Source organism: Euprymna scolopes, chromosome 17, assembly GCF_053919585.1.
Source record: "Euprymna scolopes isolate OS-2025 chromosome 17, ASM5391958v1, whole genome shotgun sequence".
Lineage (NCBI taxonomy): Eukaryota > Metazoa > Mollusca > Cephalopoda > Sepiida > Sepiolidae > Euprymna > Euprymna scolopes.
The window spans coordinates 110,083,695-110,110,700 of record NC_136498.1 but is presented as its reverse complement, the minus strand read 5'-3'; the positions used below and the strand labels follow the sequence as shown (position 1 = coordinate 110,110,700).

At 33.8% G+C, this 27,006-nt stretch overlaps 1 protein-coding gene across 2 annotated transcripts in view; it reads left to right on the top strand.

The window, feature by feature from the left end:
• The window catches only part of LOC145296875 (E3 ubiquitin-protein ligase RNF220-like), a 349,495-nt gene that overhangs the window by 174,241 nt on the left and 148,248 nt on the right, over window positions 1-27,006 (top strand). For both annotated transcript variants that reach the window (XM_080143010.1, XM_080143009.1), the window contains one exon: window positions 18,416-18,542. In XM_080143010.1, the coding sequence (XP_079999136.1) occupies window positions 18,416-18,542 (127 nt within the window). The remainder of the gene's footprint in view (window positions 1-18,415; window positions 18,543-27,006) is intronic.

The following is a 27,006-nucleotide window of genomic DNA, read 5'->3' as shown; positions in this document are numbered from 1 at the left end:
TTAAAAAAAAAAATACTAGTCATTTATTTAATAGTTATGACTAGGGCTGTGACAACAGAGCAATTTATTTTTCATTCTTTTGACTCTCAAATATATATCAGGCACAGTCAATCAACCGAGAACCACATCAGTCTATATAAAAACATATAAGATATTAACGGATATACGAAGGGCGTGCAATAAGTAATGCCCCTGACCCACTTCCCATAGCAGTAGAGAAATAAATCTTGGCACAGTTATTAGTCTTTCTCTACATAGGAAACACCCAGAGTTATGCATTTCTCCCATCGTTTGATGCAGCTCTGGAGACCGTTTTTGTAGAACACCCCAGGTTGGTCCTCCAATCACAACATGACTTCAGAAATCAAGGCTGCATCATCTGGGAAATGCTTTCCTTTCAAAAACAACTTCATGGCTGGGAAGAGGTGAAAGTCAGAGGGTGCAAGGTCAGGAGAGTAGGGAGGATGGGGAAGGATTTCATAACCACACGCCCGTGCTTCTGATCTGGCGACATGCGAGTTGTGGACTGGAGCGTTGTCCTGCAAGAGGAGGGTACCTTTGCTGATCTTGCCTCGCCTCTTGATTTTGATAGCTTCCCTTAATTTCCTCAAAAGTGAAGCATAATAGGCTCCTGTAATTGTGGTACCCTTTGCCAGGAAATCTGTCATCACTACTCCGTCCTGGTCCCAGAAGACTGTGAGCATGACCTTGCCAGCGGAGGGCTGCACCCTTTCCTTCTTTGGAGGTGGTGAGTCCAAGTGCTTCCACTGCATTGACTGGGCTTTGGTCTCTGGATCATAGTGATGGACCCAGGTTTCATTCTGTGTAATCAGTCTTTTGAAAAACTTTGACTCATCTTCTTGGCACATCTCAAAATTCATCCTCGAGCACTTGACGCGTTCTCGCTTCTGGAATGGTGTGAGCAACCTGTGAATCCATCTGACAGACACCTTATGCATATGCAAATGGTCATGAATGATAGTTTCCACAGACCCTGTACTAATCTTGGCATCTTGGACTATTTGGCGAATAGTAATGCGTCGATCTTCCAAAATGGCAGCCTCAACTTGACGGACAGATGCTTCATCAATGGCAGAAGTGGGGGCGACCAGGTCTGGGAGCGGTTTCCATAGACTTCCGGCTTTGTTTGAATTCACGATGCCAGCGTTTTACAAGGTCATATGATGGGGCATTATCACCATAAGTTTCTTTCATTTCATCAAAAGTCTCCTGTGGTGTGCGTCCTTTCAAATACAAAAAAAAAACCCGGATCATTGCTCGACATTCAACAGGCTCCATTTCACACCTGACTCAGTTCAAACACCTGTAAAACAGAAACCACAATTAGTTTAGAGCTGTAATTTGCCACATAACCCGTAGAGATATAAATCATTGCACATGCAAAATTTCAGCTAGATCAGACAACTGGAAGTGGGTCAGGGGCATTACTTATTGCACGCCCCTCATATACTCAAGAGTCAAAACAATCAAAAGAATATGCCGTTGTCACAGCTCTAGTGATGACACTATTGAAAAATGACTTTTCCTGTCGACCGTGACCAGCTCATGCCTGAACTTTTCTTAGTTTGTATCGTTTTTACTAACTTTTGTTTTTCATTCCGATGATCTGTTTCCAAGGACACCCTACCCCACTTAACTCCATCAAAATACAGCATCAATTTTCTCTCTCTCTCTCTCTCTCTCTCTCTCTCTATATATATATATATATATATATATATATATATATATATATATATATATATATATATATATATATATATATATACTTTGAGTATCTTTCCTTTTGTTTCTAAAGAAAACTGAACTCTACATAAGGTCTTTTTTTTGTTTTTTGTTTTTTTGTTTTTTTTTTGCGCCGGATGTTAAATGTCTTTTGGCTCCATTCTTTTTGTAAGCACCACTGCTTGTTTCCGACATGTTATTATGAAGGAGTTTTTGTTTCGTTAATAATGCGCATTTGGAAGCAAAAGTCTGGTACATTTGATGATGTGTCTACGATGTATATATTACCAGGAAAAATGTGACCCGTTCTGTCACCCATTGAGTTTGAGCTTGAATCCAGAAAAAGTAAATTTTGAAAGCCCCCCCCCCCCAAAAAAAAAAATTCACATGTTTCTAAGATCTTACAATTGGTTGTTGCATTTAATTAAATTTTTTACCATAATAATTTGGAAATGATAACCCTCTAGGGTTTCCTGATAATTTAATTATTTGTATAATTTGTGTAAACTTCTAACTAGATCCAAAAATTCAAAATCTTGGAGTGCAGAGTAAACCTTTTCTTTTCTTTTTGTTTTCCTGCCAAAACATGGCGATTTTTACACCTGACGAAGGTCGAAGGTTACATCGGCTGAAATGTTGTGCAGATACCACTTAAGATGAGAACAAGTGTCCAATTAATCCAAATAATACAAACGTTTATACTTCATCTAAAAAATTTAGAACTTAAAAAAAATCTACAATTGGCCTCTTTCCATACTTTCTCTCTCTCTCTCTCTCTCTCTCTCTCTCTCTCTCTCTCTCTCTCTCTCTCTCGCTTTTCCCCTCCAGCTATAAATTAAATAGTATTATTGATTATATATCTTTTTATTCTTTTCTTTATTACGTTCAACAGTTCATAAACCGAGACGGAGAGAGTAAGTGGGAATAATGGATGATCAATAGAATAAGAAATGTAGGTGTAAACAACATAAAGTGAGCGAGGGTGAAAGTGATAGACAGTTAAGAGATAGATCACTTGATGAATTAGTTGTGAATTTTGATTTAATTAAAACAATTTGAGTGGAATTTTTTTTTTTTTCAAACATAACTTCATCCCAGAACTGAAGAATTTTTTTTTATTTTTCTGTGATTAAAATATATATTTAAAAAGGCCTTAGGGAAACAGACGTTTATTAATTCAGCTTTAGTAAAATAATAGATGCCCGTTTGAGTATCTCTTATTTTAATCAAAAATCTAATTTCAACTTTTAATAATAAAAATCAAAATCGATCTACATATATAATTAATTACAATTACACAATATATAATAGCAATATGCAGTAGTTTTTCTGTGATTAAAAAAATATATGAGTAAGCCTTATAGGGAAACAATTATTGGTTAGCTTTAGTATGAATAATAGATGCATGTTGAACAGTGGTGAAAAGGGGGACAAGAAAGCGATGACGTCACATGAGTGTGACATCACGTATGAAAAGCTAGACAAGTTCTCACCCATTCGTCTGGATTTGATTTCATTCTAACTGGACAAACTAATTTGCTGATAAGACAAACCACCCACCTGATCTAAGTGGGGTTTTGAATACATCATAATATGGACAATTAATATCATGGTGAATGTTAAACGCTTTATTTGAATTTAAAAAAAATGATAATTTAAAAAAATCTAACTATAGAATGTATTAATACGGACATTACAGCTTAACCAGTCAGCTATCTACATTGGAAATGAAATAAGCAGAGGTTTGGGTTGATTAAAATATGTATGGAAAAAAGGTTTGGCTTGTTTACAGTTAGGCTCTAAGGTAGACTTATAGTTAAACATGGCCATTTTAAGCAAAAAGCAAAAACAGTATTACATAATTGTCATCTGAAAAATAGCAATATATCCAAAAATTATGAAATTTGATTAAAAAAATGATTTTTTTTATGTGTAAAAGTAATTTTTATGAAAAATTGTATATTTTGCTGTTTTCTCCATAATAGAATATGACTGAGAAGAGAGGAAATTGAATTATCTCCCTTGTTTTTTTTTTGTTTTTTTTGAAGTTCGTGCAACGTTAATGGCCACCATCAATTCTTAACATCATATCTATGCATTTATTTTAAGATGTTCTGCTTCGATTAAATTAATGTTAGTTGTTGATAAGACAAACCACCTACCTGACCTAGGTGGGGTTTCGGATGCATCAGAATATGGACAATTAATATCATGGTCAATGTGAAACGTTTTATTTGAATTAAAAAAATAATAATTTAAACATTTTTACCATAGAATGTGTTAAAACGGACATTACTATTTAACCAGTCAGCTATCTACATTGGAAATGAAATAAGCAGAGGTTTGGGTTGATTAAACTACATATATAAAACCTTATGGAAACAAACGTTGATAATTTTAGCTAATTAAAACAATTTAAATGGAAGATTTTTTCAAACATAACTTAATCCCAAAACTAATGACTACTTACTTTTTTTATGTGATTAAAATATATATAAAGGAAGCCTTAGAGAAACAAACGTTGATCTTTAGTATGAATAATTGATGCCTGTTTGAGTATCTTTAATTTTAATCAATAATCTAATTCCAATTTAAGAATTTCAGTGTCATTTTGATACAACCATAGTGTCAAAATTGGAAATATTTTTAAATTTTCGACCAACTATAGGCAAATGACTCCACTGCCTTGGTTAAAACAAAGGCTAAGGGAGCAAACCCTGACAAAATATCCAGTTTGGAGTTTCAGTGGGCGGATGATAATGAAACACTGCAACACCTTTCCGGCAACTCCTGCAGCTGCGCTGGCTCCAACCATATTGGTTTGCCTTTCCTTCAAACTTTGTAATGCTGAGAGGGGAACCCTGATAATTGGGCAAACTTAGGTCTCCTTATCATCCGCCCAAGCCTGCATCCAGAGAGCCTATTCCAGCTTTGAACTGTATAGCCAGATGGTGCAGTTCACCAGACTAGATGCACAATGCCATTGTCTTATTAAACAGAAGGTTTCCATCAACTCAGATGTGGCAAGAATACCCCATGCACGGTCGAATGGTGGCTTTAGATATAGGATACTGATGGTTGTAAAAAGTTTTCTGTCTCAATAGACTGAATCTATATTCTTTGCAACAAGCTTGGCAACAAGGATGGAGTATTGTTGCCACATCTGGGCAGGAGCTGCTAGAAAGACTTATCCTGCCTTGACAGAGTTCAAAATAAACTTTGTAACTTTGTGGGGGATAACCTTTTCTCTTCCCTGCAACCTCTTTCTCACAGAAGAGACATTGCAAGCCTGTCTCTGCTTTATCGTTATTTTCATGGCAAGTGCTCATCTAAGTTCCAATCTCTGCCCGCCCTCACCAAACTTTCATGAAAAACACTCGTCTAGTTGAAAACACTATTGATAATTTCCCCCACTCTTTATCTGTGCCTAAACCTAAACGTAGATTCCATGAACAAAACTTCTTTCTTAGAACTGCACACCTGTTGAACTCTCTTCCATTTGCCTGCTTTCCAGCTGACTATAATATGGTCATCTTCAAGTCCAACGTAAACATGAGCAGTTCCCCTTAACTAATCCAATTTACCAAATGACCACTACTGACAATTATTACGTCACTGTCCCATTGACCACTGTACACTTATTAAACCTTATCCTTGAGTGGTCTCTGGGTCTTGATAAGTGTTGACTCCTTTTGGGAAAAAAAAATCTATGTACTTATTCGAGTTCATGTTTCCTGAGAATGTCTGTTTAAGGAGTTTGGATATTGGAATCTTGGGAAGTGGGGGAGGGGGATGAATTTTGATTTCAATAAATACTTGATTAATTGTAAATAAAATTAATGCTTTAACGTGTAATTATCGAAGTTATGTTATGGCGTGAATAAAACTCACCCACATGCATTATTTATTAATTTAAAAACAGTTTTTTTCTTTCACTCATTTTCACCTCAAGCAAAGTACAGTACCACTTGGAACATAAGGGGTTACTATTTGAGATTGTGTGTAACAGGGGACTGTATGGAATTAAGCACCAAGATGTCTGTTCACATTACATTTAAACTTCTGCGAGCTAATATAGTCAGGTTGGTGCTATCATATCAGGCTGTCTGAAGATATTGGCTTCCTAAGACGAAAAGCACCTAACATTGATGCTTTTCGTTTTTCTACTTCCTTTTGTAAAACTTAATTATGTTCTGCAAAACCAAAAACAACAACAACAACCTACTGTTTCCCACTTCTTCCCATTTCCTCTTTCTCTTTCTATCTCCCCTACTTCCTGACTGGTTTCCTAAATTAAAATGCACCAAACATCAATACTGTAACCCTTTTCCCTCCCCCGATGCAAAACTCATTCATGTTCTGCAGAACAGGGAACAAAAACAATAAAATCCACTATAAAACGACCAAACCAAACGAAACCGTACAAACTAGCGATTAAAGATACAAAGAACCTAAATAAAAAAATCTTCTACAAAATAACTGAATGTAACATGAATACTATTTCTAAAATAACTGGATTCGGCATTAAGTAATCCGAAAAGGGTTGATACGCTGTAAAACAACCAAACCATTGATACAGTCAGGGAAGCAGGAAACAGAGAGAGAATGCTAAAGTCTAGTACATATCCTTGGTGTTTCATTTTACTTCAATCAAAGTTCTCAGAAATCGACATACTGCTTTCCTAGGGCTAACACTTAATCTCTGTATGAGATACATAGATATTTGAATATTCCATTAAAGTTCTCGTTTATCTCCAAATGTTGAGTTAGTAAAGAAATTGTGAACATAATTTTCCTGTCCCCAGTCGACCATTTAAACATGGTTTAGCATATCTTTCTTGTGGTCTCTTGGTTTTTACTGGATTCCTGGATAAGAATTCATCTAGTCTGGTTGAGTAACCAACTTCGTGCTATTTTGGATTTTTTATTGTCTTCGTCCGACATAAACAAGTTCTTGATGAACCGTCCCCCTAAGTAATCCAATTTACAAAATTCCAACTGCTTACGATTACTATGCTATAATCGCATTGACTACTGTACACCTATTAACCCTTATCCTCTAGTGGCCTCCAGACCTTGATAAGTGGTGACTCCTCTCGCTAAAAAAAAAATGCACCATTCCTCATAAAAGCCAGTGATGGCTAGACATATTGAGGAGATCTTATTTGGGCCGTGAATATGTTGTTTTTAATATTTAGTCCGGGTTTACTTTCAGGTGAAAATATATTCATGCCAAGTTGCCCTGACAAACCTTTGTGCAGAGAGACCTTAGATACTCAAGGATAGTGTATAGTAGGTATTCAAGTTCTTTCCAGTAGGTATTCAAGCTCTCTAGATGTGCAATTACATATGTATACCCAACTTTTTTTTTTAATATCGTCACTTTCTTTTTTCCAACACTCATGTGCTATTCACTATAACGCACCACACAAAATGGCAACCACCAAGAAATCTTTTTATATATTTGAAATCTGAAAAATCTTTTCATTTTAAAATAAATGATTAATATAACATTCAACTGAACTTTTGCAGTCACAGTAAGAATAATTGACTCAAACAATTCATTTATCACACCCCCATCTCATCAATTGATAGTCATAATAAAGTTATTAAAGGTAAGCTATACTAAGACACATGGCATACTAATACCATAGAAAACTGTAAATACTCTGTAATTTTGAATATGTGGTTAGGGTTTACTTCTAAAGAAAAGTATCCTCATGCCAAGTTGTCCTGACAAACTCTTGTACAGAGAGACTTTCGACCCTCGAGGACAGCGTCTAGTAGGCATTCAAGTTTGCGTTCATGAGATGACAATTAAAATGTCCGCAGCAGAATGGGCTTGCCTAAATCCATACTGTTATATATCTCTGTAATAAAAAAGAACCTATTTATTTTGCATATATTATCAATATCGTTACATTTTATGCTGATTCTTCAGCCACCTTTTACAATTATTAAGGTTTATCGCATAAACAGTCTGCTATACAAAGTTCCTATGGTTGCATATCGAACTGAGCATCGGAATGTCTCACTATCAGCTTTTATTCCTCTCTTTTTTTTTTTTTTTTTTTTTTTTTTTTTTTTTTTTTTTGAATCCATTATTTAATATATATATACATTGTTTAATCCCGGGCTATGCCGGATATGGACAGCTAGATGATAAAGCAGGGGTAAAAAAAAACAAAAAAAAACCTGTATTTCAGTGGAGGTCTCCACTCTCTCCTTGCCTTTGTTTAGATATTTCGATTTAAGTTATGCGCTATCCGGGTGGTCTTTTATTGTGCACGGCTTAATACTAACGTTCCCTAATGTACACGCCTCCATGTTGGCTCTGTTCGGTACTTGCCTCTTTTATCTACATTAACCTATGTTTGTATAGTCGTCGTAACAAAACGCCATAGAAATCTTTAAAAAAAAAAAAAAAAAAAGATTGGAAAATTGACTCTTCAACTCGCTTGCTCAGGTGACTAGTGGAAGGATATGAGTATTTTTTTTGTTTCACTGAAGGTCTGCACTTTCTGAGTGCTTTTATCATTTTGAATTAGCTGGATTTGCAATTTGAATTACTTGAAAGAAATAGTGAATTATCTTTGTATCACTAATTTTATTTGGTGACATTTTTAGGTAAATGTATTTAGCAGGAAGTCCATGATTTTTTTTTTTTTTTAATTATTATTTATTACATATTGGACGGCATTATTTTGGTCTTGTTCAAACCACCTGTCTCTGTAACTCAAAACACTCTACCAATCTACTATTAATCTATTATAACAACTCTTATATTTGTTTCTACGGTCACGCATTGTATATACACTAAATATATTAACGATGAAAGATGAGGAATAATAGTTATATACGAGGTACCTTAAATAAGTTTCCAGATTTTTTTGTACAGGCATTTAAAATTATCATAGACTCTCATTCAGTATGATATTGCTATACATCTTATGAGATGACAGTAATATTTTATGATTTCAGGTTCAACTGAACAGCTACAACAGGAATTGGAATACATCTTACTAAAGCCTCATTGTCACAGTTGGTGAATTTCAAAAATGCAATCTTGACATGAGGACACTTTATATAACGATATTCAATAAAATTTTGTTTTAAACATGGAAAAAATGCCACAGGAACATATGAAATGCTTCAGACTGCTTTTGGAATATTTTTCATGAACCGAGCATCAGTTCTTGAGTGGCATAAGAGATTCAAGGAAGGCAGGGAGTCTGTGAGGGATGATGAGAGGTGTGTGAGGAGTAAGGAAGCCAGAACACCAGAATTGATTGGCCAAATAAAGAATTTCATGGATAAGGACTGTCGTGTGTCTATAGAGATAATATGTGCACAGTTTGATGTCAGTGAAGGAATTGTATACTCAGTTATTCGCAAGGAACTGAAGATGCCGAAGATTTGCATGAAGTTTATCCGAAAGGTGCTCAGGGAAGATCAGAAAGATATTGTCATGGGCATCAAGACAGTTGCTCACCCTCCCTATTGTTCAGAGCTTGCTCCCTGTGACTTTTGGTTATTCCCTAAGCTCAAGGAAAACCTTAAAAGCTGTCGTTATGAGACAATTGAGGAAAAGAAAGAGGCTGTGACGCTGGTCATTGACACGCTCACACATGTGGATTTTAATGGTGCCTTTCAGAAGTTGTTGGAACAGTAGAACAGCTGGACTAGAGTGCCTATATAAAAAACTGTTAATAAAAGTGCCTATATAAAAAACTGTTAATAAAAGTGCCTATATAAAAAACTGTTAATAAAAGTGCCTATATAAAAAACTGTTAATAAAAGTGCCTATATAAAAAACTGTTAATAAAAGTGCCTAAATAAAAAAAAAAGTCTGGAAACTTATTGAGGGCACTTTGTATAACTTTATAATATCATCAGAACAAAAAGAAAAAGTAAAGGGGGAAAATTAAGAAGAAACCTCTTTAAGCCATGGCATTTCGAAGCTAAATGCTTCTCATTACAAGAGGAGAAGGGTCTCTTAATAGTGTTTAACAGTTTATCGGTTAAGTATTTTCATAAAGACATAAATCTACATATACATACATCTACTGTTTTATTTATATGGATATTAAAACGGAAACAATCGTTGGATTAAAGCCGATAACAAATAATAGTTTAAAAAGTAGAATGTCCTCTTTCAAAAGCAATATGCAAATCAGTTAACCTTGCAAGTGATACTGCATGTAAATAAGTAAGTAATATATAAAAACGATGGTGCATCTATTGTATAATGTTGAATTAAGTTAAAATAGGATTTTTTTTTTTTTTTTTTTTTTTTTTTATATACTTGGGAATCACCACTTCTAAAGTGGCCTCCAGGTCTTGATGATAAGGATTAATGTTGTAGTTTAGTAATCGCTAATGGTGTAAATTGGGTAGAATTTGATTATTTATGTGGACGGCTCAACAAAAATTTGTTTACGTTGAATTTGAAGGCTACCATGTTGTATTCAACTGAGAAACAGGCCAGCGGAACAGTGTTCCACAGGCGGGCAGTTCTCGGAAAGAAGTTTCGTTCATGGAATCTGCATTTAGATTTAGGTACAGATAGAGAGTAGGGGGAAATCGTATATAGTGGTTGTAGCTAGTCGAGTGTTTTTATTTGTGAAAGTTTGACAAGAGAGACCATAGATGAGAGTTAAGTCGAGCACTTGCCTTGAAAATAATGATAGTGCAGAGGCAGGTTTGCAACGTCTCATCTGTAGGAAAGAGGTTGCAAGGAGGAGAAAAGGTCATCATTTACTAGATTTCGAAGTCAGTTTTGAACTCTCTCAAGGCTGGATAAGGCGTACCAAGCAGCTCCTACCCAGATGTGGCAAGAGTATTCTATTTTAGGGTATGCCTGGCTTCTTTTTTTTTTTTTTTTTTTACTTTACCATGAGCATGAGAAATGTGCCCAACAGTAATTTTAATTCATGCAGATTTGATTTTATTACAAAGCCAATTCTTGATTGATTATCATCCAATATGTAGTAATGATTTTCAAAAGTTATTTTTTAAAAAATCTGACCATAGCCGCATTTGCTAGGATCGAAACCAGAACATTGAGCGCTCCAGCCTTAGTTGTTATTTATCTTCCCAGCGTCGTTACCAGACAGATGGATGCAGAAGTTTTAAGAATTAAGCAACTTTGAGCTATGAATTTTTAATTTTGCGCATGCTCAAAAGTAACAGCAGGAATGTTTTATTTGCTTTACCTTGCCAGGATCAAACGTTTTTGTTTTCAATTTTGACTCCTTAGCAGCAATTTTTGCTGTCTAAAAATCAAATTGAATGTATGCTACAGATACAAATACATTATATATATCGAATTTCAACTCTGTAGGGTCCTAGATAGGACCTTAAACTATATCCGATAGTGAGGCCCAGCTTGCGGGCTTTGGGGAGTGTGGAGCCATCCTTTAATTACCATTGCTCCCAGGTTCACTTTAACCCAGAGTGGTAGTACCTGTTAGGGTCCCAACTATTGGTTAAATAGAAACCGACTTGAAAAAAAAACAAAAAAAAAAAAAAAAAAAACAAATATATTCTATTAAAAAATTGTTCTTCAAAATCACTGGATTCGGCATTAAATAACCTGAAAAGGGTTGATATTCCGTAAAACAACCCATCAATCAATCAAATCAACTCTGTAGACCAAATATTCAGAAAGAAATATACAGAAAGGAGTTTGGTAGACTTTTCACACACACACACACACACACACACACACACACACACACACACCGATGAGGTCACTTTTATATATACATATATATATCCCTGAGTTTGACACTATACACCTGAAGAAGGTCGGAGATTGCATCGACCGCAACGTGAAAATGGCACTCAATTATTAAATGAATGCATTTGCTCTTACTGACTTGACTCCGACTCCACAAGTCCGGCAGTAAAAGTACTGTTTGGTCTTAGATTGGAAAGAAAAGCAGTCATCGCGGTCTAATAATAGTATGCGATTCTTCCAAATCTTGATCGAACAGTTTTGGTAGAAACTAGACGTTGTTGATTCCACTCCACGGTTACTTTGACGACAATAGTTTGATAATTACTTCACACGTTTTAATTCCCATTGATCTGTGTCAATTAGTTTAGGAATCCGGCCATAATTACTCTGTTGTTGGAGGTTCCCCCCCCCCTCCCGCTTCTGTCATGGTACTTGATGTAGTCTAGACAAGTCAATTTTTATGCCGAACAAAATTTCTGCCATCTGCCATACAAGCTTCAATAGTTTGCCCTTTTTCAAGCTCCGTTACATCACGCATTTTTATTCAAAATCCGGAAAAGAAATACAAATAGAAATTCAAGTGGTTGAAATAATAATCTGTCTACAATGGATATAAACTTCCATAAATGAATTTTTGATCAATGTTCTTGACATAAGAAGTCATTTAAAGATTCAAGTAATACTTGTACTGTTCTACCTATTTTGTCCAAGTCTTTTGTGTGCATATATATATATATATATATATATATATATATATATATATATATATATATATATATAGCATAATCACGTTAACACATCGAATCTTGACAGATCACTGAAGTTAAGCAACGTTGAGCCTGGCTAGTACAAGATGGGTGACCATTTAGGAATTCTAGGCGTTATATGTGCTTTCTGCTTACCTTAGCATTGTTTCCAGTCATCCTGAACCTCCGCTTTCGACTGGTATGCAACATTGTTGACTCAGGAGAGGTGTGGTTGTAGATTGCGCAACTCTTACCACAAAAATTTCACGCGCAGACATCCTTACAGTGGGTATCCATAGTCTGTCAAGACTGAAGGAAGCCATATATATATATATATATATATATAAATTTTAATGTTGTGATGATTAATCGGAATCAGGAAAATCAGAACTTTTTCAGGTATTGGAATTGGAAAAATTTGTGTCTATTTTCCGACACCAAAAACGATTCTTTTAATTGTCTTTTTTTTTTATTTGATTTTATTTAAAACAAAATCTTCCACTGCTGAGAAAACAAATATTTATTGATTTTTAAATTAACACTAAAACTAAAATCTATATATCATTCACCACAAATGTAATTACAGATTCCGATTCTTCATAAATCTCTAAGTATTTAATAATGAAGTTGTTATTTATTCCCGATTACCGTAAAAAACATGTTAAATGTGCAGATATTTTCTCAAACAAAAAAAAATACACTTGCGGGAGGATGATTTTAGTTTTACTGGTATTAATAGTTTGAAATCAATAAATATTTATTTTTTTATTGCTATTTCCAGTAGTGGAAGATTTTGCTTTAAACAAAACCAAATAAAAACGATTAAAAGAATCGTTTTTGGCATCAGAAAATAGGAACACGTTTTTCCGATATCGATTTTGATACTCCTAAGAGTTCAGTTTTTTTTTTATTCTAGATTCCGATTGATCATCCCAACAATGATATATATATATATATATATATATATATATATATATTAGTGTTGGGACAATTAATCGGAATCAGAAAAATCAACAAATTTGTGAGTATCAATATCGGAATCAGAAAAAATGGGTGCATATTTTCCGATGCCAAAACGATTTGTTTTAATTGTCTTTTTTTTTATTTGATTTTTGTTTAAAGCAAAATCTTCCATTGCTGGTAATAATGATTAAATAATAAATGTTTATTGATTTTAAAATACTAGTAAAGCTAAAATCTATATATCATCCTCTACAAGTGTATTTTTTTTTTTTTTTTTTACATTTAGGAAGATATTTGCATATTTAACATGTGTATTTTACAAAAATCGGGGGGGAGGGGATACAACTCTTTAGTTAAATATTTAGATATTTATAAAGAATCGGAATCGGTAATAGTATCAGAATTGGGAATTTAGTATGGAATTGGTAATTGTATCGGAATCGGAAAAAATATTAGAATCGTCCAATCACTGATTACTGCCGTACAGACGGTCAGGTTTCAATCCTGGCTTGAGGTAGTTGCCTGTCTAGCCGCACTGATGAGCTGTGAAACAGCGAAACAGTACTGTATGTGGATTACTATATATATATATATATATATATATATATATATATATATATATATATATGTAACTTCCAATTTTCGGATTTTAATCATGTCAACTCACACTTCATTTCCTTTTGACGGATTGATTGTTGCTATTTCTTCTGATAAGTTAAGGGCATAATGGATTCACTGATTCATATAATAATTAAGTGATTGATTTTGCGCTACGAAACAGATACTGTCAAGGATTGTATAAGTCAACTGAATTAAAGGAATAAATTATAAGATGGTCAACATCATGAATTTTGGAATATAACATTTTGTCATTTATTCTCTATATTGCTCTGTAATTACATTGAGCCTCTTATATAAGGATTGATATATATTATAAGAAAATATAAATCTCCAGTGATATATATATATATGTATGTATATGTAACTTCAATTGTAAGAGTCAGTTTTTCTGAAAATATTGCAAGCAAATTGTGAGTTCGTTTGGAAGTTCATTCTTTGTGATGACAGAAGTGTTGTTAAAGTTTATGTGCATTTGAGACCCTTTTTAAACAAAAGAGTACAAGCTTTTGAGACAAGAGAAAAAAGTTCTAACCCTAACTGCCTAACTGGGGGCAACTTGTAATCCTGCACAAATTATTGTTTAACTTGTTTTCTTCCCTACTTGCTCATATCTAATTGAAGTCATCACAGACTCTCGTTCTTTTGCCCTCACACCCCTCCCCAACAACTACGGCTGAAGGGTGATTCTGTTACGAGCAGACCCGAGAAGAAAGAATAGGAGTGGGTTTCAAATTAGCCCTCAATGTCAGTGGTCGGCCATAAGTCTTTCTCTGAACAACCCTTCTAACCTTACTCGAAAGTTGCACCACCCTTCTCTTTCTACCCTCTTTTGCGTTTTTTTTTTTTTTTTAATTGGTTTGTTGGTCTGTCTGCGTTGGGAGAGGGCTCGGTAAGTGAGGGGTGGTTGAGAGTTGGGAGGGTGAGGTCAGTCAGGTGGGTCTCACCTGATGTGAAAGAGAGGAGGCTTGGCAGATGGTGATTGTTTCGCGTCTAACATGACGATTAGCCTGTCACCATATCGACATCAATCAACAGAGAAGGAAGTTCTTCAGTGTCAAGAAAATTCCTTCTTGGTCTTTTCTTATTGTCACCATGCAATGCACACCAATATGACTTGACCCACCACCTTGACACATGCACAAGTATTCTTTTCTTTTCCAAATACATGCATGTGTGTGTGTGTGTGTGTGTGTGTGTGTGTGTGTGTGTGTGTGTGTGTTTACTAACAGAGAGACCCAACGTTTCCTAGGAATAAATGAGGATCAACTAATGTTTCACCCTATAATTTATTGTCATCGAAATCGGTAAAATCGCCCATTTTTCAATCCTCCCCGACAGTTACTTAGTCCACAATACATTGTTGTCTACATTGCACTGTAGAGAACCTACTGTTGATTTTTTTTATAAAAATATTTTTTTTATATACAATTGCTTGAATTAAAGTTTGAAATGTGTAAGACAAGTATCATTGCTTCAATTGTGCTCTAAACAGAAACGTTCATACCAAAGAGTCTACTGGTAATTCTATATGACAGGCCTTTCTGTTTGTGCAGAAATAAAACTTTTTAAATGCACTTGTGAGCTTAGGCTGTGTAATGTGTAAACTTTGATCAAAATGCATATTCCTTCTTTCATCCGGTTATTTCAATTATCAATACTTATTGGAGACATTCCCATACAAAATCTATCTAAGAACACTGCCAGGCACATAAAGTACCTTTATGCAAAATTTTATAAAAATCGGTCCAGCCGTTTTTGAATCCATAGGGAACTCACACACACACACACACACACACACACACACACACACACACACACACACACACACACAAAGTAGATATGTTAGCTATACCTAATCAATGTTGCTCTGAATACTGTGAAGTCATTTTAGTTAAGTTTTATTTGCACATTTTATAAACTTATGCAGAAAAATAAAAAAATAAAATGTTGCAAGGAAAAGAACTCTTTATGCCGACATGCTAGTGCTCTGTAATGTATTTGTAATTTATTTTGCTTTATTTGAGACTATGCTGTTTTCCCTCACCCACTAAATTTCATTTATTTGAGACTATCCTACTTCCTCCGCCACTAAAAACCTCAAAAGCCATTCTTAACATGGGGAGGTTGGGGGTGTTTATTCGGAAAGCCGTTCTTAACATGGGGAGGTTGGAGATTTTTATACTATGCTCGGTTAGGTTGTAAAGAAATACCTTTTTAAAGGCCGTTTAAGCGTATTAGGCAAAAAAAAAAAGTTTTTCATTTTTTTAGGAGTGAAATGACGCTGGGTTATGTAGTAAAAAATATCAAAATATCTTTCCATATACAAGCAAAACATAAAATATATTTGTTCATTAATTCAAAGGAACAAAACTTTTATAATAAAAAAAACAACCACACACACACACACACACACACACACAAACACACACAACCACACACACACACACACACACACACACACACACACACAAAAACACTTGCAAATAAAAAAATTTTATTCGCTTTCTTTTTGATTGTTTTTTTGTTGACTTCGGTTTGCTTGGTATAATCTGGCAGTTTTCGTCACTTGTTGGCCATTGCCAAGCAAGACTCCGGGAAAAACGGGATTTAAACTGCAGAAGCACAAGTTAATGTGTAGAATTAGATGTGTAAAGGGGGAAAAATAAGCAAACATTATTCATTAAACCCCGACTGATGTAATTATCAGTCAATAACTACTAGTATATTATTGAAATAGTTTGGAATTATTTTTGAGATGAATAAATTGTATGATTTTTATTTTAATTATTATATCGGTGAACATTGTTTACATTTGACATCGACGAATACAAAGAAAAAAAAGAAAGAAAGAAGAATTAGAAGATATATTTACTACGAGATACTATACTTACGTTTGTGTATTTTTTAGTTTTAGCAGAAAAGCTAAACAGTCATTAGTTACGTAAAAGGGGAGGAAGATTCATTCGCTGTTGCTATATGTTGGAAATTAAGTGTGCATTAACTGAAATTGATGCCGTGCATCGAAGTATTTGTCCTAGTGACGCCATATTGTAATGTTCTGAAGTGTTAGTTTAGAATGATCTAATTCTGTTCGTTTAAAATAATCTAATTAGCAAGCTACCAATCAGAGGCAGCGGAATTTCCCGTGGGAGACTTCATTATTTTTTTTATTCTACTACCAGAAAGTTAATGGTATATCTGTATGTATGAGCCAGTTATGGGTGGTGTAAGCATAAACTCTGTGGAATGTGCAGATTTCCTCCTGGTGTCGACTGGTAGGTCTAAATAATTAGAGGAAAAAATAGGTACTTCCTCCTCTAATGATGATGCGATGCTGATGGTGTTGCTCCTAGAATATAATGTATTATTTTATTATCACAATTGAATGTGCCGGCAAAGGTGTTCGAAAGTTACATAAGATAGTAGCTATTAGCCTAGCTCTATTGAATTTGTATGTGACATCTGTTGTTGCAAACCTACAATAATTTTTTCCAGAGGGCTGCAGTCATTTTATTATATATGGAGATCTATATACATGAAGTTTGATTGTTAATTCTCTTTACAAATGAACATGACCAAGTGGATTCTAAGATAGTGAACCATAAACGTGTTTTCATGAAAAATCCAATTGTATCCATCAGAATTTCAAAATCTCTATATTAATAAAAATTGCGTTACAACTTCTTGTGTGCCTGTAATTGTGTTTTTTTGCCTCTATGTGACTTGCGTATTATTTTTATGTATCATTATTATCAAATATTTATTGTTATAAAGAAACAATGATATAAATTAAGCAAAAAAACTTTTTAAATCTGATTTTAAAAAGGATTTAATAATGGAATTAAATCCATCAGAATACATTTCTATCTTTTTTTTTTTTTTTACACAGTGATCACCACTTATCAAGGCCCGGAAGCCACTCGGGGATAAGGGTTATTGCAAGTACATTACGTTAGTGTGGAGATTTGATGAAGTGTTTACTTAAGGGGGCGGTTCATTAGGAATTTGTTAACGTTGGACTTGAAGACATCCAAGTTGTAGTCAGGTGGGAAGCAGTCAGACGGAACAGAGTTCCACAGGCGTGCAGTTCTAAGAAAGAAGCTTTGTTCATGGAATCCACGTTTTGATTTAGGCACAGATAAAGATTGGGGGAAATTTTTCACAGTGGATTCAGCATGAAAGATTGGCGAGGGGGGACCAGAGATTGGAGTTCAGACGAACACCTGCCATGGAAATAATGATAAAACAAGGATAGGCTCGCAACGTCTCTTCTGTGGGAGAGAGGTTGCAGGGTAGAGAAAAGGGCATCCCCCACTAAACCACGAAGTCTATTTTGTACTCTGTCAAACATCTTAGCCATTTTAATCTTTTGTTGATAGTTTTAAAAAAAAATGACTAATTTCATAACCCTTTGAAATTTGAAAGGAATTTGGAAACGTTTATACTGTCAAAAAGAAATTAAACTGGTTTTAATTTATTTTTAATTAAACTGGTGCTAGATTTTTTTCAATTCTTTTACATCCGCCCCCCCCCCTTTTTCTTAGGTGTTTTCTTTCTTATCTGTTTATTTATTTAATATTCTTTTTCTTTTATCCTACAGAACAAAGGAAGCGTAATATCCTAGACGGCCAAAATCCTTGCTGTCCAATTTGTGGTCTCACCTTGCGGCCAGGTGAATTTGAGGCTCACTTTTGCCTTGAAGTTGAAAAAATTGAAAAACTCAACAGGTAAGACAGGCTCAACACATCCATACTTGAATGAGTGATCTTTTTTTAATCACTGTCAATTGTAGAATCTATGTAAAAAATTCCATCAAAATCCATTTTTTTTTTAAATCAGAAATTAGGTGTACATACCCAGAATTGCCTTTAATTTTTTTACTTACATTTTTGTTTCTTTTAAAAGAAAATTCCAAGTATGATTTTGAAATAATGATGTTTAATAACGCTGTGCAACACTCGAAAAAGTACAGAACATTTGTGGCCATTTTTATATGCATAATGGCATGGAAAATCCATTTGTGACTTTCTTTATGCTGAACTAGCCTGGGTGCCTGGTGTTGCCCAGGTGTTTGGAGGTGTGTGTTGAGCAAAAAGAAAGAAAAAAAAAAAAATGGTAGTAGGCAGCCAGGCTTGAACCCGTAATGGGAAGGAGGAAAAGAATGCGAAAAAAAAAAGTGACGTCTTTACCATTGCGTCCCTCACCAAACTGAAAGTGGCGAAGGTTTAAATTAAGGCTAGTCAATCGAAAAGAGGGGATGACTTTTGAAAATATTAGCGAAAAAAAAAGCGACCCCCCCCTTGTAGAAAAGTGTCCAATTGAGAGTGAAGGAATTAATGTTTTTAGCCAATTTAGCTCTGTACATCAAATAGGTTCATGCCGTGTCCAGAGTGATTTCCATTAAAAAAAAACAAAAAAACTAACAACTAAATTTTTTTTTTTTTTTTTTTTTCTAAACTTTTTTTTTTCTGTTTGCATTCTTTTTAGGGACCAATTTTTTGCAAAAATATTAGAAGTCAGCCAATTGTAACTACCATTTTTTAAAATTTTAAACCCTCTTACTCTAATTCCGGCTCCAACACCTAAATTAATGCCCTATGTATAGAATTTCTAAAATTAAAAATTTCCATGATCATAAATAATTTTTCGACCTTTAATAATGTTCTGATTCCACCTTGTCAGAAGATGACTTAGTTATTTGTTCACTTTTCATTGGAGATGCAGATGAAGATTTCTGCTCTGGAAGTTCATGTGAGTTCCATTCATCATGTCTGATACCCCCCCCCCCAAAAAAAAAAAAACAAAACAAAAAACAAAACAATGTCTAAAGCAAGAGAAACGATGATCAGACTTTAGTGTTGTGTCTTTGCACATAATTAGATGGAACTAGTTTCGTTTTGGGTTTGGAAACCGGATATCGACTCTAATACTGGAAAATGCTTAAACTCGTTTGTCTGGAGTCAACTTTTTAAACCCGGAACTGGGAAGAAAACAATTGTAGAGAGAGATTTTGGTTGTCGGTTTTCAAACAAGGCGTGCACCATTTCAAAACATTCTCTTTGACGGATTATAGAAAACATTTATCTTGTGCCAAAGTTTCCTCGAAATGGTGGTCGGCGTGTGTAATTAACTCTCCCTGATATTTCTTCATATTTTTCTTTTTTCTTTCTTTCTTTTTTTTTTTCTATTTCTCTTTTTTTAAATTCTTTTAGGAAGAGAACAAAAATAATGAAAGGTGGTAGGGATTTCCTCTCCTGGACATCATTACCATGACGATGCTTACACGCAACTTGTTGATGGGATTGATAAGAAACTCATAGATTTATCTGTGTGGTTGTCGTCAACTGTCCCTGTAAGGGTTGCATGGATGTGACAATATGTAAAGCCAATTATTGCTCCCTTAGGGGGTCAAGTGAGCCGGCTTATAAAGTCAAATACTTGCGGTTTTTGTCTCTTCTTCCATTTTCACTATTACGTTTGATGTTGGTCAATGGGTGACTACATTCTGACACAAGCCCTAGACAGTTATCATAAGCACGTACTCCACCCCAACAAGGAAGTTGTGAGGAAGCTGTTGGGGTGGAGTATGTGCAACTTTCAACAGAATACTCTTTACATAATTTTATGTGTTCATGTTTTGTATATTTACCGTTTTCTGTTTGCATATCATTCTTTACTATATGTCTTAGTAAAATTATTCAATAGTCTATCTATCTATCTATCTATCTATCTACTATTCTATAAAAGGAATTTGTGTGTCTGTGAGTTCGTTCCCTATGGGCTAGAAAACGACTGGGCCAATTTTTATGAAATTTCACATGGAGGTACTTTATGTGCCTGGCAGTGTTCTTAGATAGGTTTTGCATCAGAATGCCTTCGATAAGTATCAATAATCAAAATAATCTGATGAAAAAAGGAACAGGCGATTTTGACCAAAGTTAACACCTTACACAGCCTAACATCACAAGTATATTTGAGAAGTTTTATTACCACATAAGCCGAAAGGCCCGACATATAAAACCAACTTTAGATTCTTTGATATGACAGGGGCGCATTCAAAATTTATGTTTCTGTTTAAAACACAATTGCATCATGATACTTGACTTTAGCATTTAAAACTTAACTTAAACACCTTATTACCACACAAGCAGTAAGGTCAGACATATAAAATCAACAATATGACAGCGGTGTGTTCGAAATGAATGTTTCTGTTTAGAGCAGAACTGAACCATGATATTTGACTTTTGCATTTTAAACTTTAATTCAAACCATTATATATATAAAAATAATTGTATGAAATCAAGAGTAGGTTCTCTACAGTGCAATGCAAGCTACAATGTATTGTGAACTAAGTCACTGTGGGGAAGCATGTAAAGCTTTTTCCTGGTGCACCATGATGGGTTCCCAACTAGAGTAGGCGATCAATCGATTTGATTGAAAAATGGTCGATTTTACCGATTTTAATGACAAAAATAACGGCCCTAAAAATAAAAAATTTATTTTGCGGGTACCAAGATTTATTTTCTATTTTTGAGCGATTATCAAGACTTTAATGATGCTATATTTGATGACAATTAAATATCGAAGTGTGAAACATTTGTTGACCAAGATTCAATCCCGGGCAACGTTTGGTCTCCCTACTAGTATATATATAAAAGGCACTTTGTGTCTGTGAGTTCGTTCCCTATGGACTCTGAAATGGCAAAGTTAATTTGTAGGAAATTTCACACTAATGTATTTAATGTGTCTGGGGGTGTTCTTAGTTAGTTTTTGTATTGGCATGCTTCTGATAAGTATAAAAAATCGATAATTGAACAAATCTGATGACAGAAGAAACAGTTCAATTTTGACCAAAGTTAACACTCTCATACAGCCTAACATCACGTGCATTTGAGAAGTTTTATCACCGCTCAAGCAGAAGGGCTCAGCATATAAAGCAGCAGGTTCTTTGATAAGACGGAGGTGCATTCAAAATGAATGTTTCTGTTCTAGAGCACAATTGAACCATGATAATTGACGTTTGCATTTTAAACTTTAATTCCAGCCATTATATAAAAATATTTTATAAACTCAACGGTAGGTTCTCTACAGTGCAATGTAGTTTACAATATATTGTGGACTAAGTTACTGCAAGGAGGCATATGAGATTCATCCTGATGGGTCCTTGATTAGAGCAAACAATCAATCGATTTGATTGAAAAATTTCATCGATTTCGTTGACAATAAGTGTGGAACATTTGTTGATCCTCATTTAATTCGGGTCGTTCTACTCGTGTGTGTGTGCATATATATATATATATATATATATATATATATATATATATAAAAGAAATAAAGGATAACAATTCAAAGTTAAATAAAACTTAACTTAAATCAATAAGGAAAAATACCTCTTTAAGTCATGGCATTTAGAACCTTAATGCTTCTCCTCAGAAGAGAAGAAAATAGCCAGCTTATTTATTTATATATATATATATATATATATATATATATATATATATATATATATATATATTAGTGTTATAATGGAATAATTCCAGGAGGAAATCCGGGTATGAGAGCTCAATGTGGTAAATGTAATTGTCTAGTTTAGATGCTTGAAAATACCATAAGGTTGAAATAAATTATTGCATCAACAATTATGTAATTTCCGTGTTATATTTTTATATTATATTATATATATATATATATATATATATATATATATATATATATATATATATACTAAATTACATTTACAATTTTCTGCATTATCTTCAAATATAATTCCTATTTTCCCTCAAGCTACAATTGAGATTTCAGGTGTAGAAATCCCTTTAGTTTAACCCTCCAACATTTGAAATAAATTTTATTTTGATTTAATTAGATAAATGTTTAAATTTTGATTGGTTGTGGCAATAAGGACAAAACGTTACAAATCGATGTTTGCATTGTGGATTCGATGATACCGTTGTTTAATCTCGAGTATAATCTCGATCTTATGTGTGATGAACAATTCTGTGAAAAAAGTGTTGTATCTGTTCGGATTCTACAGCCCCTCTTTTATGTCGGTCAGTGAAGGAGAAATCATTCTAGACTGAGGCAATTTTTATTTTTGTTTTAATCTAGAATGCTACTTTTTGAGGAGCTGGATTTTCTCCGCATTAAAAACCGACCTTGTGTCTAACTTTGCCCTTGTGGGGAGGCAAGTACATAGGGACGATTCTAGGAACACAGGGGTTCTATAATTGGTAGATGACTTGGTCTGTGATATACAGGAATTGTGAAATCGGAACAAATAAAAACGTTTATTAATATACAAGATCATATGTGACCTGTTGGGTCAGTATTATATATATTATCAAATTATAATGTCTGTAGGTATAAAAGAATTGTTAAATTATAATTATCAAGCCCTTTTAAGAATAATTAAGAATAGGCACGGTCTGGGAAGTATAAACAAAGAGGTAATCAACTAACTTTTGTTTATTATTTATTCATGACTTCTGTCGTTTGAACACTCTGGATTGTCTAATGTCTGCATCTGAATTGAGCGTTTACAGGGCTCTACATTGCGAGTGAAACAGTCACATTTGCGAGTGATTTTTTTAAAGTGGCGACTAGAAATAATGAAACGCTTATCTTTTGGCGAGTGTATTTTTTTCACTGACAATCTTCCAAAGCTCACTACTGAATGAAAAATATCTTTTCAGCTTTTTTTTTTTTTAAATATAAAATGAACAAAGTTAAATTATTTAAACAATAAAAGTTTAATAGAACAAAATACTCTTCTTTTTTTTTTTTTTAACGAAGGCTGTTTAAAAAAACATCTGAAGAAACTAGAATGTTTATACCTTCAAGTATTAACAAAATTTGTTGTATATTTATAATTACACTTGTTAAAAAACGACAGAAAAATCTTTATGATGTACGTACTCGTCACAAAACGAAGATGTCATATTCTAAAAATCATGTGGATTTGGCTAGTAATTTGACCAGTAAACGAAAATATTTAGTTGTCAAAGGTCAACTAAAGATAAATTTGCCCATAGAGCCCTGGTTTATTAGTTCTTAATTCCTTTCATTCTTGTGACAATTGTTTGGTGGCCTGGCTTAGCAAATGGAGACAAAGGTAGCTTTGTGGTTGGGTTTGAATCTCCTGACAGGTAGGTCCTGGATATGACCTTAAACTATATCCGATAGTGAGGCCCCAGCTTACAGGCTTTGGGAAGATTGGACTGTGGAGCCACCCTTTAATTGCCATTGCTTCTAGGTCTACTCTGACCCGGAGTGGTAGTTATTGTTAGGGTCTCAACTATGAATGAAATAGAAACCGACTTGAAAAAAACAAATATATTCTATAAAAAAATTTTTCTTCACAATTATTTGATTTGGCATTAAATAACCTGAAAAGGGTTGATATGCCGTAAAACAAAAATAATCAACATGACAGGCAGGAATTGTCATTCCACACTCCCCACACAGTGATTCTAAGACATCCAAAAGCAGCACTAGCCTTGACTATCCTGCAATCAACTTCATCGTCTGTGTGTTCTGCCCTTGACAGTATTAAATTAAATAATTACAATAAATTAATATAATGATCAAACGATATGATGAATAAAGGATGACAACTCCTCTCCCCCTAAAAAATGCACAAATGAAATCGTTAATAAAATTCACAATCCTTTCTGCAATCCAAGCGGAAGTGAATTCATAGAAGTTTTTTTATGGATTTGTTTTGAGAGGAAAAAAGTCTTTAGACAATATGTTGTTGGAAATATGTTCTTTCAATTATTTTAATAGTGAAAACACTGAATAACTGATATCACCATAATATGTAAAAAAAGAAGTTTTTGAAAGATTGTTCTTTGCCGTTGGCTCTGAGTTTTTTGCAAAGTTGCGTAAGTGCCCCAAAAACACCAATTTTAAAATCTACAAAAAAGTAACTTTCGATGTTATGTAATTAATCTAAATATGCAGCCTAGCAAGTTTTTTGTCAGGGATAAACTTTTGGAAAGATTGTAAGTTTATTCTTTGCATTACTATTAGTGTTGGGACGGTTAATCAGATTGGAATCGGAACTTTTTGAGGTATCGGAATCGGAAAAATTTGTGCCTATTTTTCGATACCTAAAACGATTCCTTTTGTTATCTTTTTTGGTTTTTATTTAAAAACAAAATCTTCCACTGCTGGTAGTAATAATAAAACAATAACGGTTTATTGATTTTAAACTACCAATAAAACTAAAATCTATACCCCCCCCGTGTGTTTTTATAGTAATCGGGAAAAATAACGACTTTATATTTAAACATTTAAAAATATTTATCAAGAATCTGTAATTTAGTACGCAATCAGTAATTGCATCAATATTAGGAAAAATATTGGAATCGTCCAATCACTAATTACTATGTAAGAACGTAGTATCGTATGGTTGTTCAATAAGTAAGGATGATAATTGTTTTGGGATATTTTATTTAGCAAATTTGTATTTGTCTCTTTTCCTGGCATAATCATGTTGGCACACACTTGTTTTCATTACATCACCAAAGTTAAGCAACATTGTGCCTGGTCAGTACCAGATGGAGAACCATATATATAAGTGATGGGACGATTTCTATATTTTTCCCGATTTTGTACTAAATAACCAATTCCGATTCTTTATAAATCTCTAAATATTTAACTATAGAGTTGTTATTCTCCCCGATTTCTGCAAAAAAACAAACAAAAAAAAACAAAAAAAAAAAAAACACACGTTAAATGTGCAGATATTTTCTCAAATGTAAAAAACATATTTGTGGAGGATGATCTATAGATTTTAGCTTTACTGGCATTTTAAAATCAATAAATATTTATTATTTTAGCATTATTACTAGCAATGGAGGATTTTGTTTTAAATAAAATCAAATAAAAAAAGACAATTAAAAGAATCGTTTTGGCATTGGAAAATAAACACCAATTTTTTCGATACTGATTCCGATAACCCCAAATTTGTTGATTTTTCCCAATTCCGATTCATTGTCCCAACACTAATATATATATATATATATATATCTGTGAAAGTGTCTGTGTGTCCACATTTCCCTATGCAATAACTCTCTCAATTTTAAGTCTACAAACTCGAAATTTGATATACAGGGTACTGAGATTTGGGAAAATCGATGTGATCGGTTTTCGGCCAGAAACTTGGCGCTTAAGGGGTCAAAGTTCAACGATTTGATCTTTGAGAACTCTACCAAACTCCTCCGACAATTTTCGGTCTAAACACTTGAAATTTTAGATATATGTTCATTGGACATGGATCTAACTTAATAACTTAATTTGAGCCCAAAACAATAAATTTTAAGGGATCATAATAGGGGGCCAAAGTTTAAAAAATTTACCACTTTTTTTTTTTTTTTTTTTTTTTTTTTTTTTGCTCAACATACATCTCCAAATACCCGGGCAACGCCGGGCACCCATGCTAGTGTGTGTGTGTATATATATATATATATATATATATATATATATATATATATATATATATATATATTACATTTTTGTGTTTTTATCCATTTTTAAGTATCTTTTATTTTTGAATAATGTGAGGATTCGTTAGGCTTTTGCCTATATATACATCTGTTTCTTGTCTTTGAAGGTGACGAAGCTAATTTATAAAATTATGTCTGGATGTCTCAATTTTTTCAAACTGCATCTCTTCTGAAATGCAATGTTGCAGAACAGTGCGAGGCAGGTGAAATGATTGCATTCTTTAATGGGTTTTTAACTAGTAAAAATAGCTACGAAGAGGTCAAAATTGAAAAAAAATATTGGAAGTTGGCAGACATGAGTTGACTAAACATGTTATTTGAACGCATGCGCAAATATATACATTCATACGTTAAAGTTGGTTCATTTTTTTACTATTTCTTATCCACCTGACGATAGCTCAAACAGTAATGACTAAGGCTGGAGTGCTATATGTTTTGGTTTTGATTCTAGCTAATGGCACCCAAGTCAATTTTTTTTATTTGTGAAATCACTGCTATATATTGGGTACAATATAATATATAATAAATGATACAGAAATAATAATAAAAATGAAATTTGCATAAATTAACAAATGTTTAAGCATATTTTATGACTGGGCAATGCCGGGCAGCCAGTTGGTCTTTATATACCTTAATGTAGATATGCACACAATCAGATCTTTTGTATGTAAGTCTTTTTTTT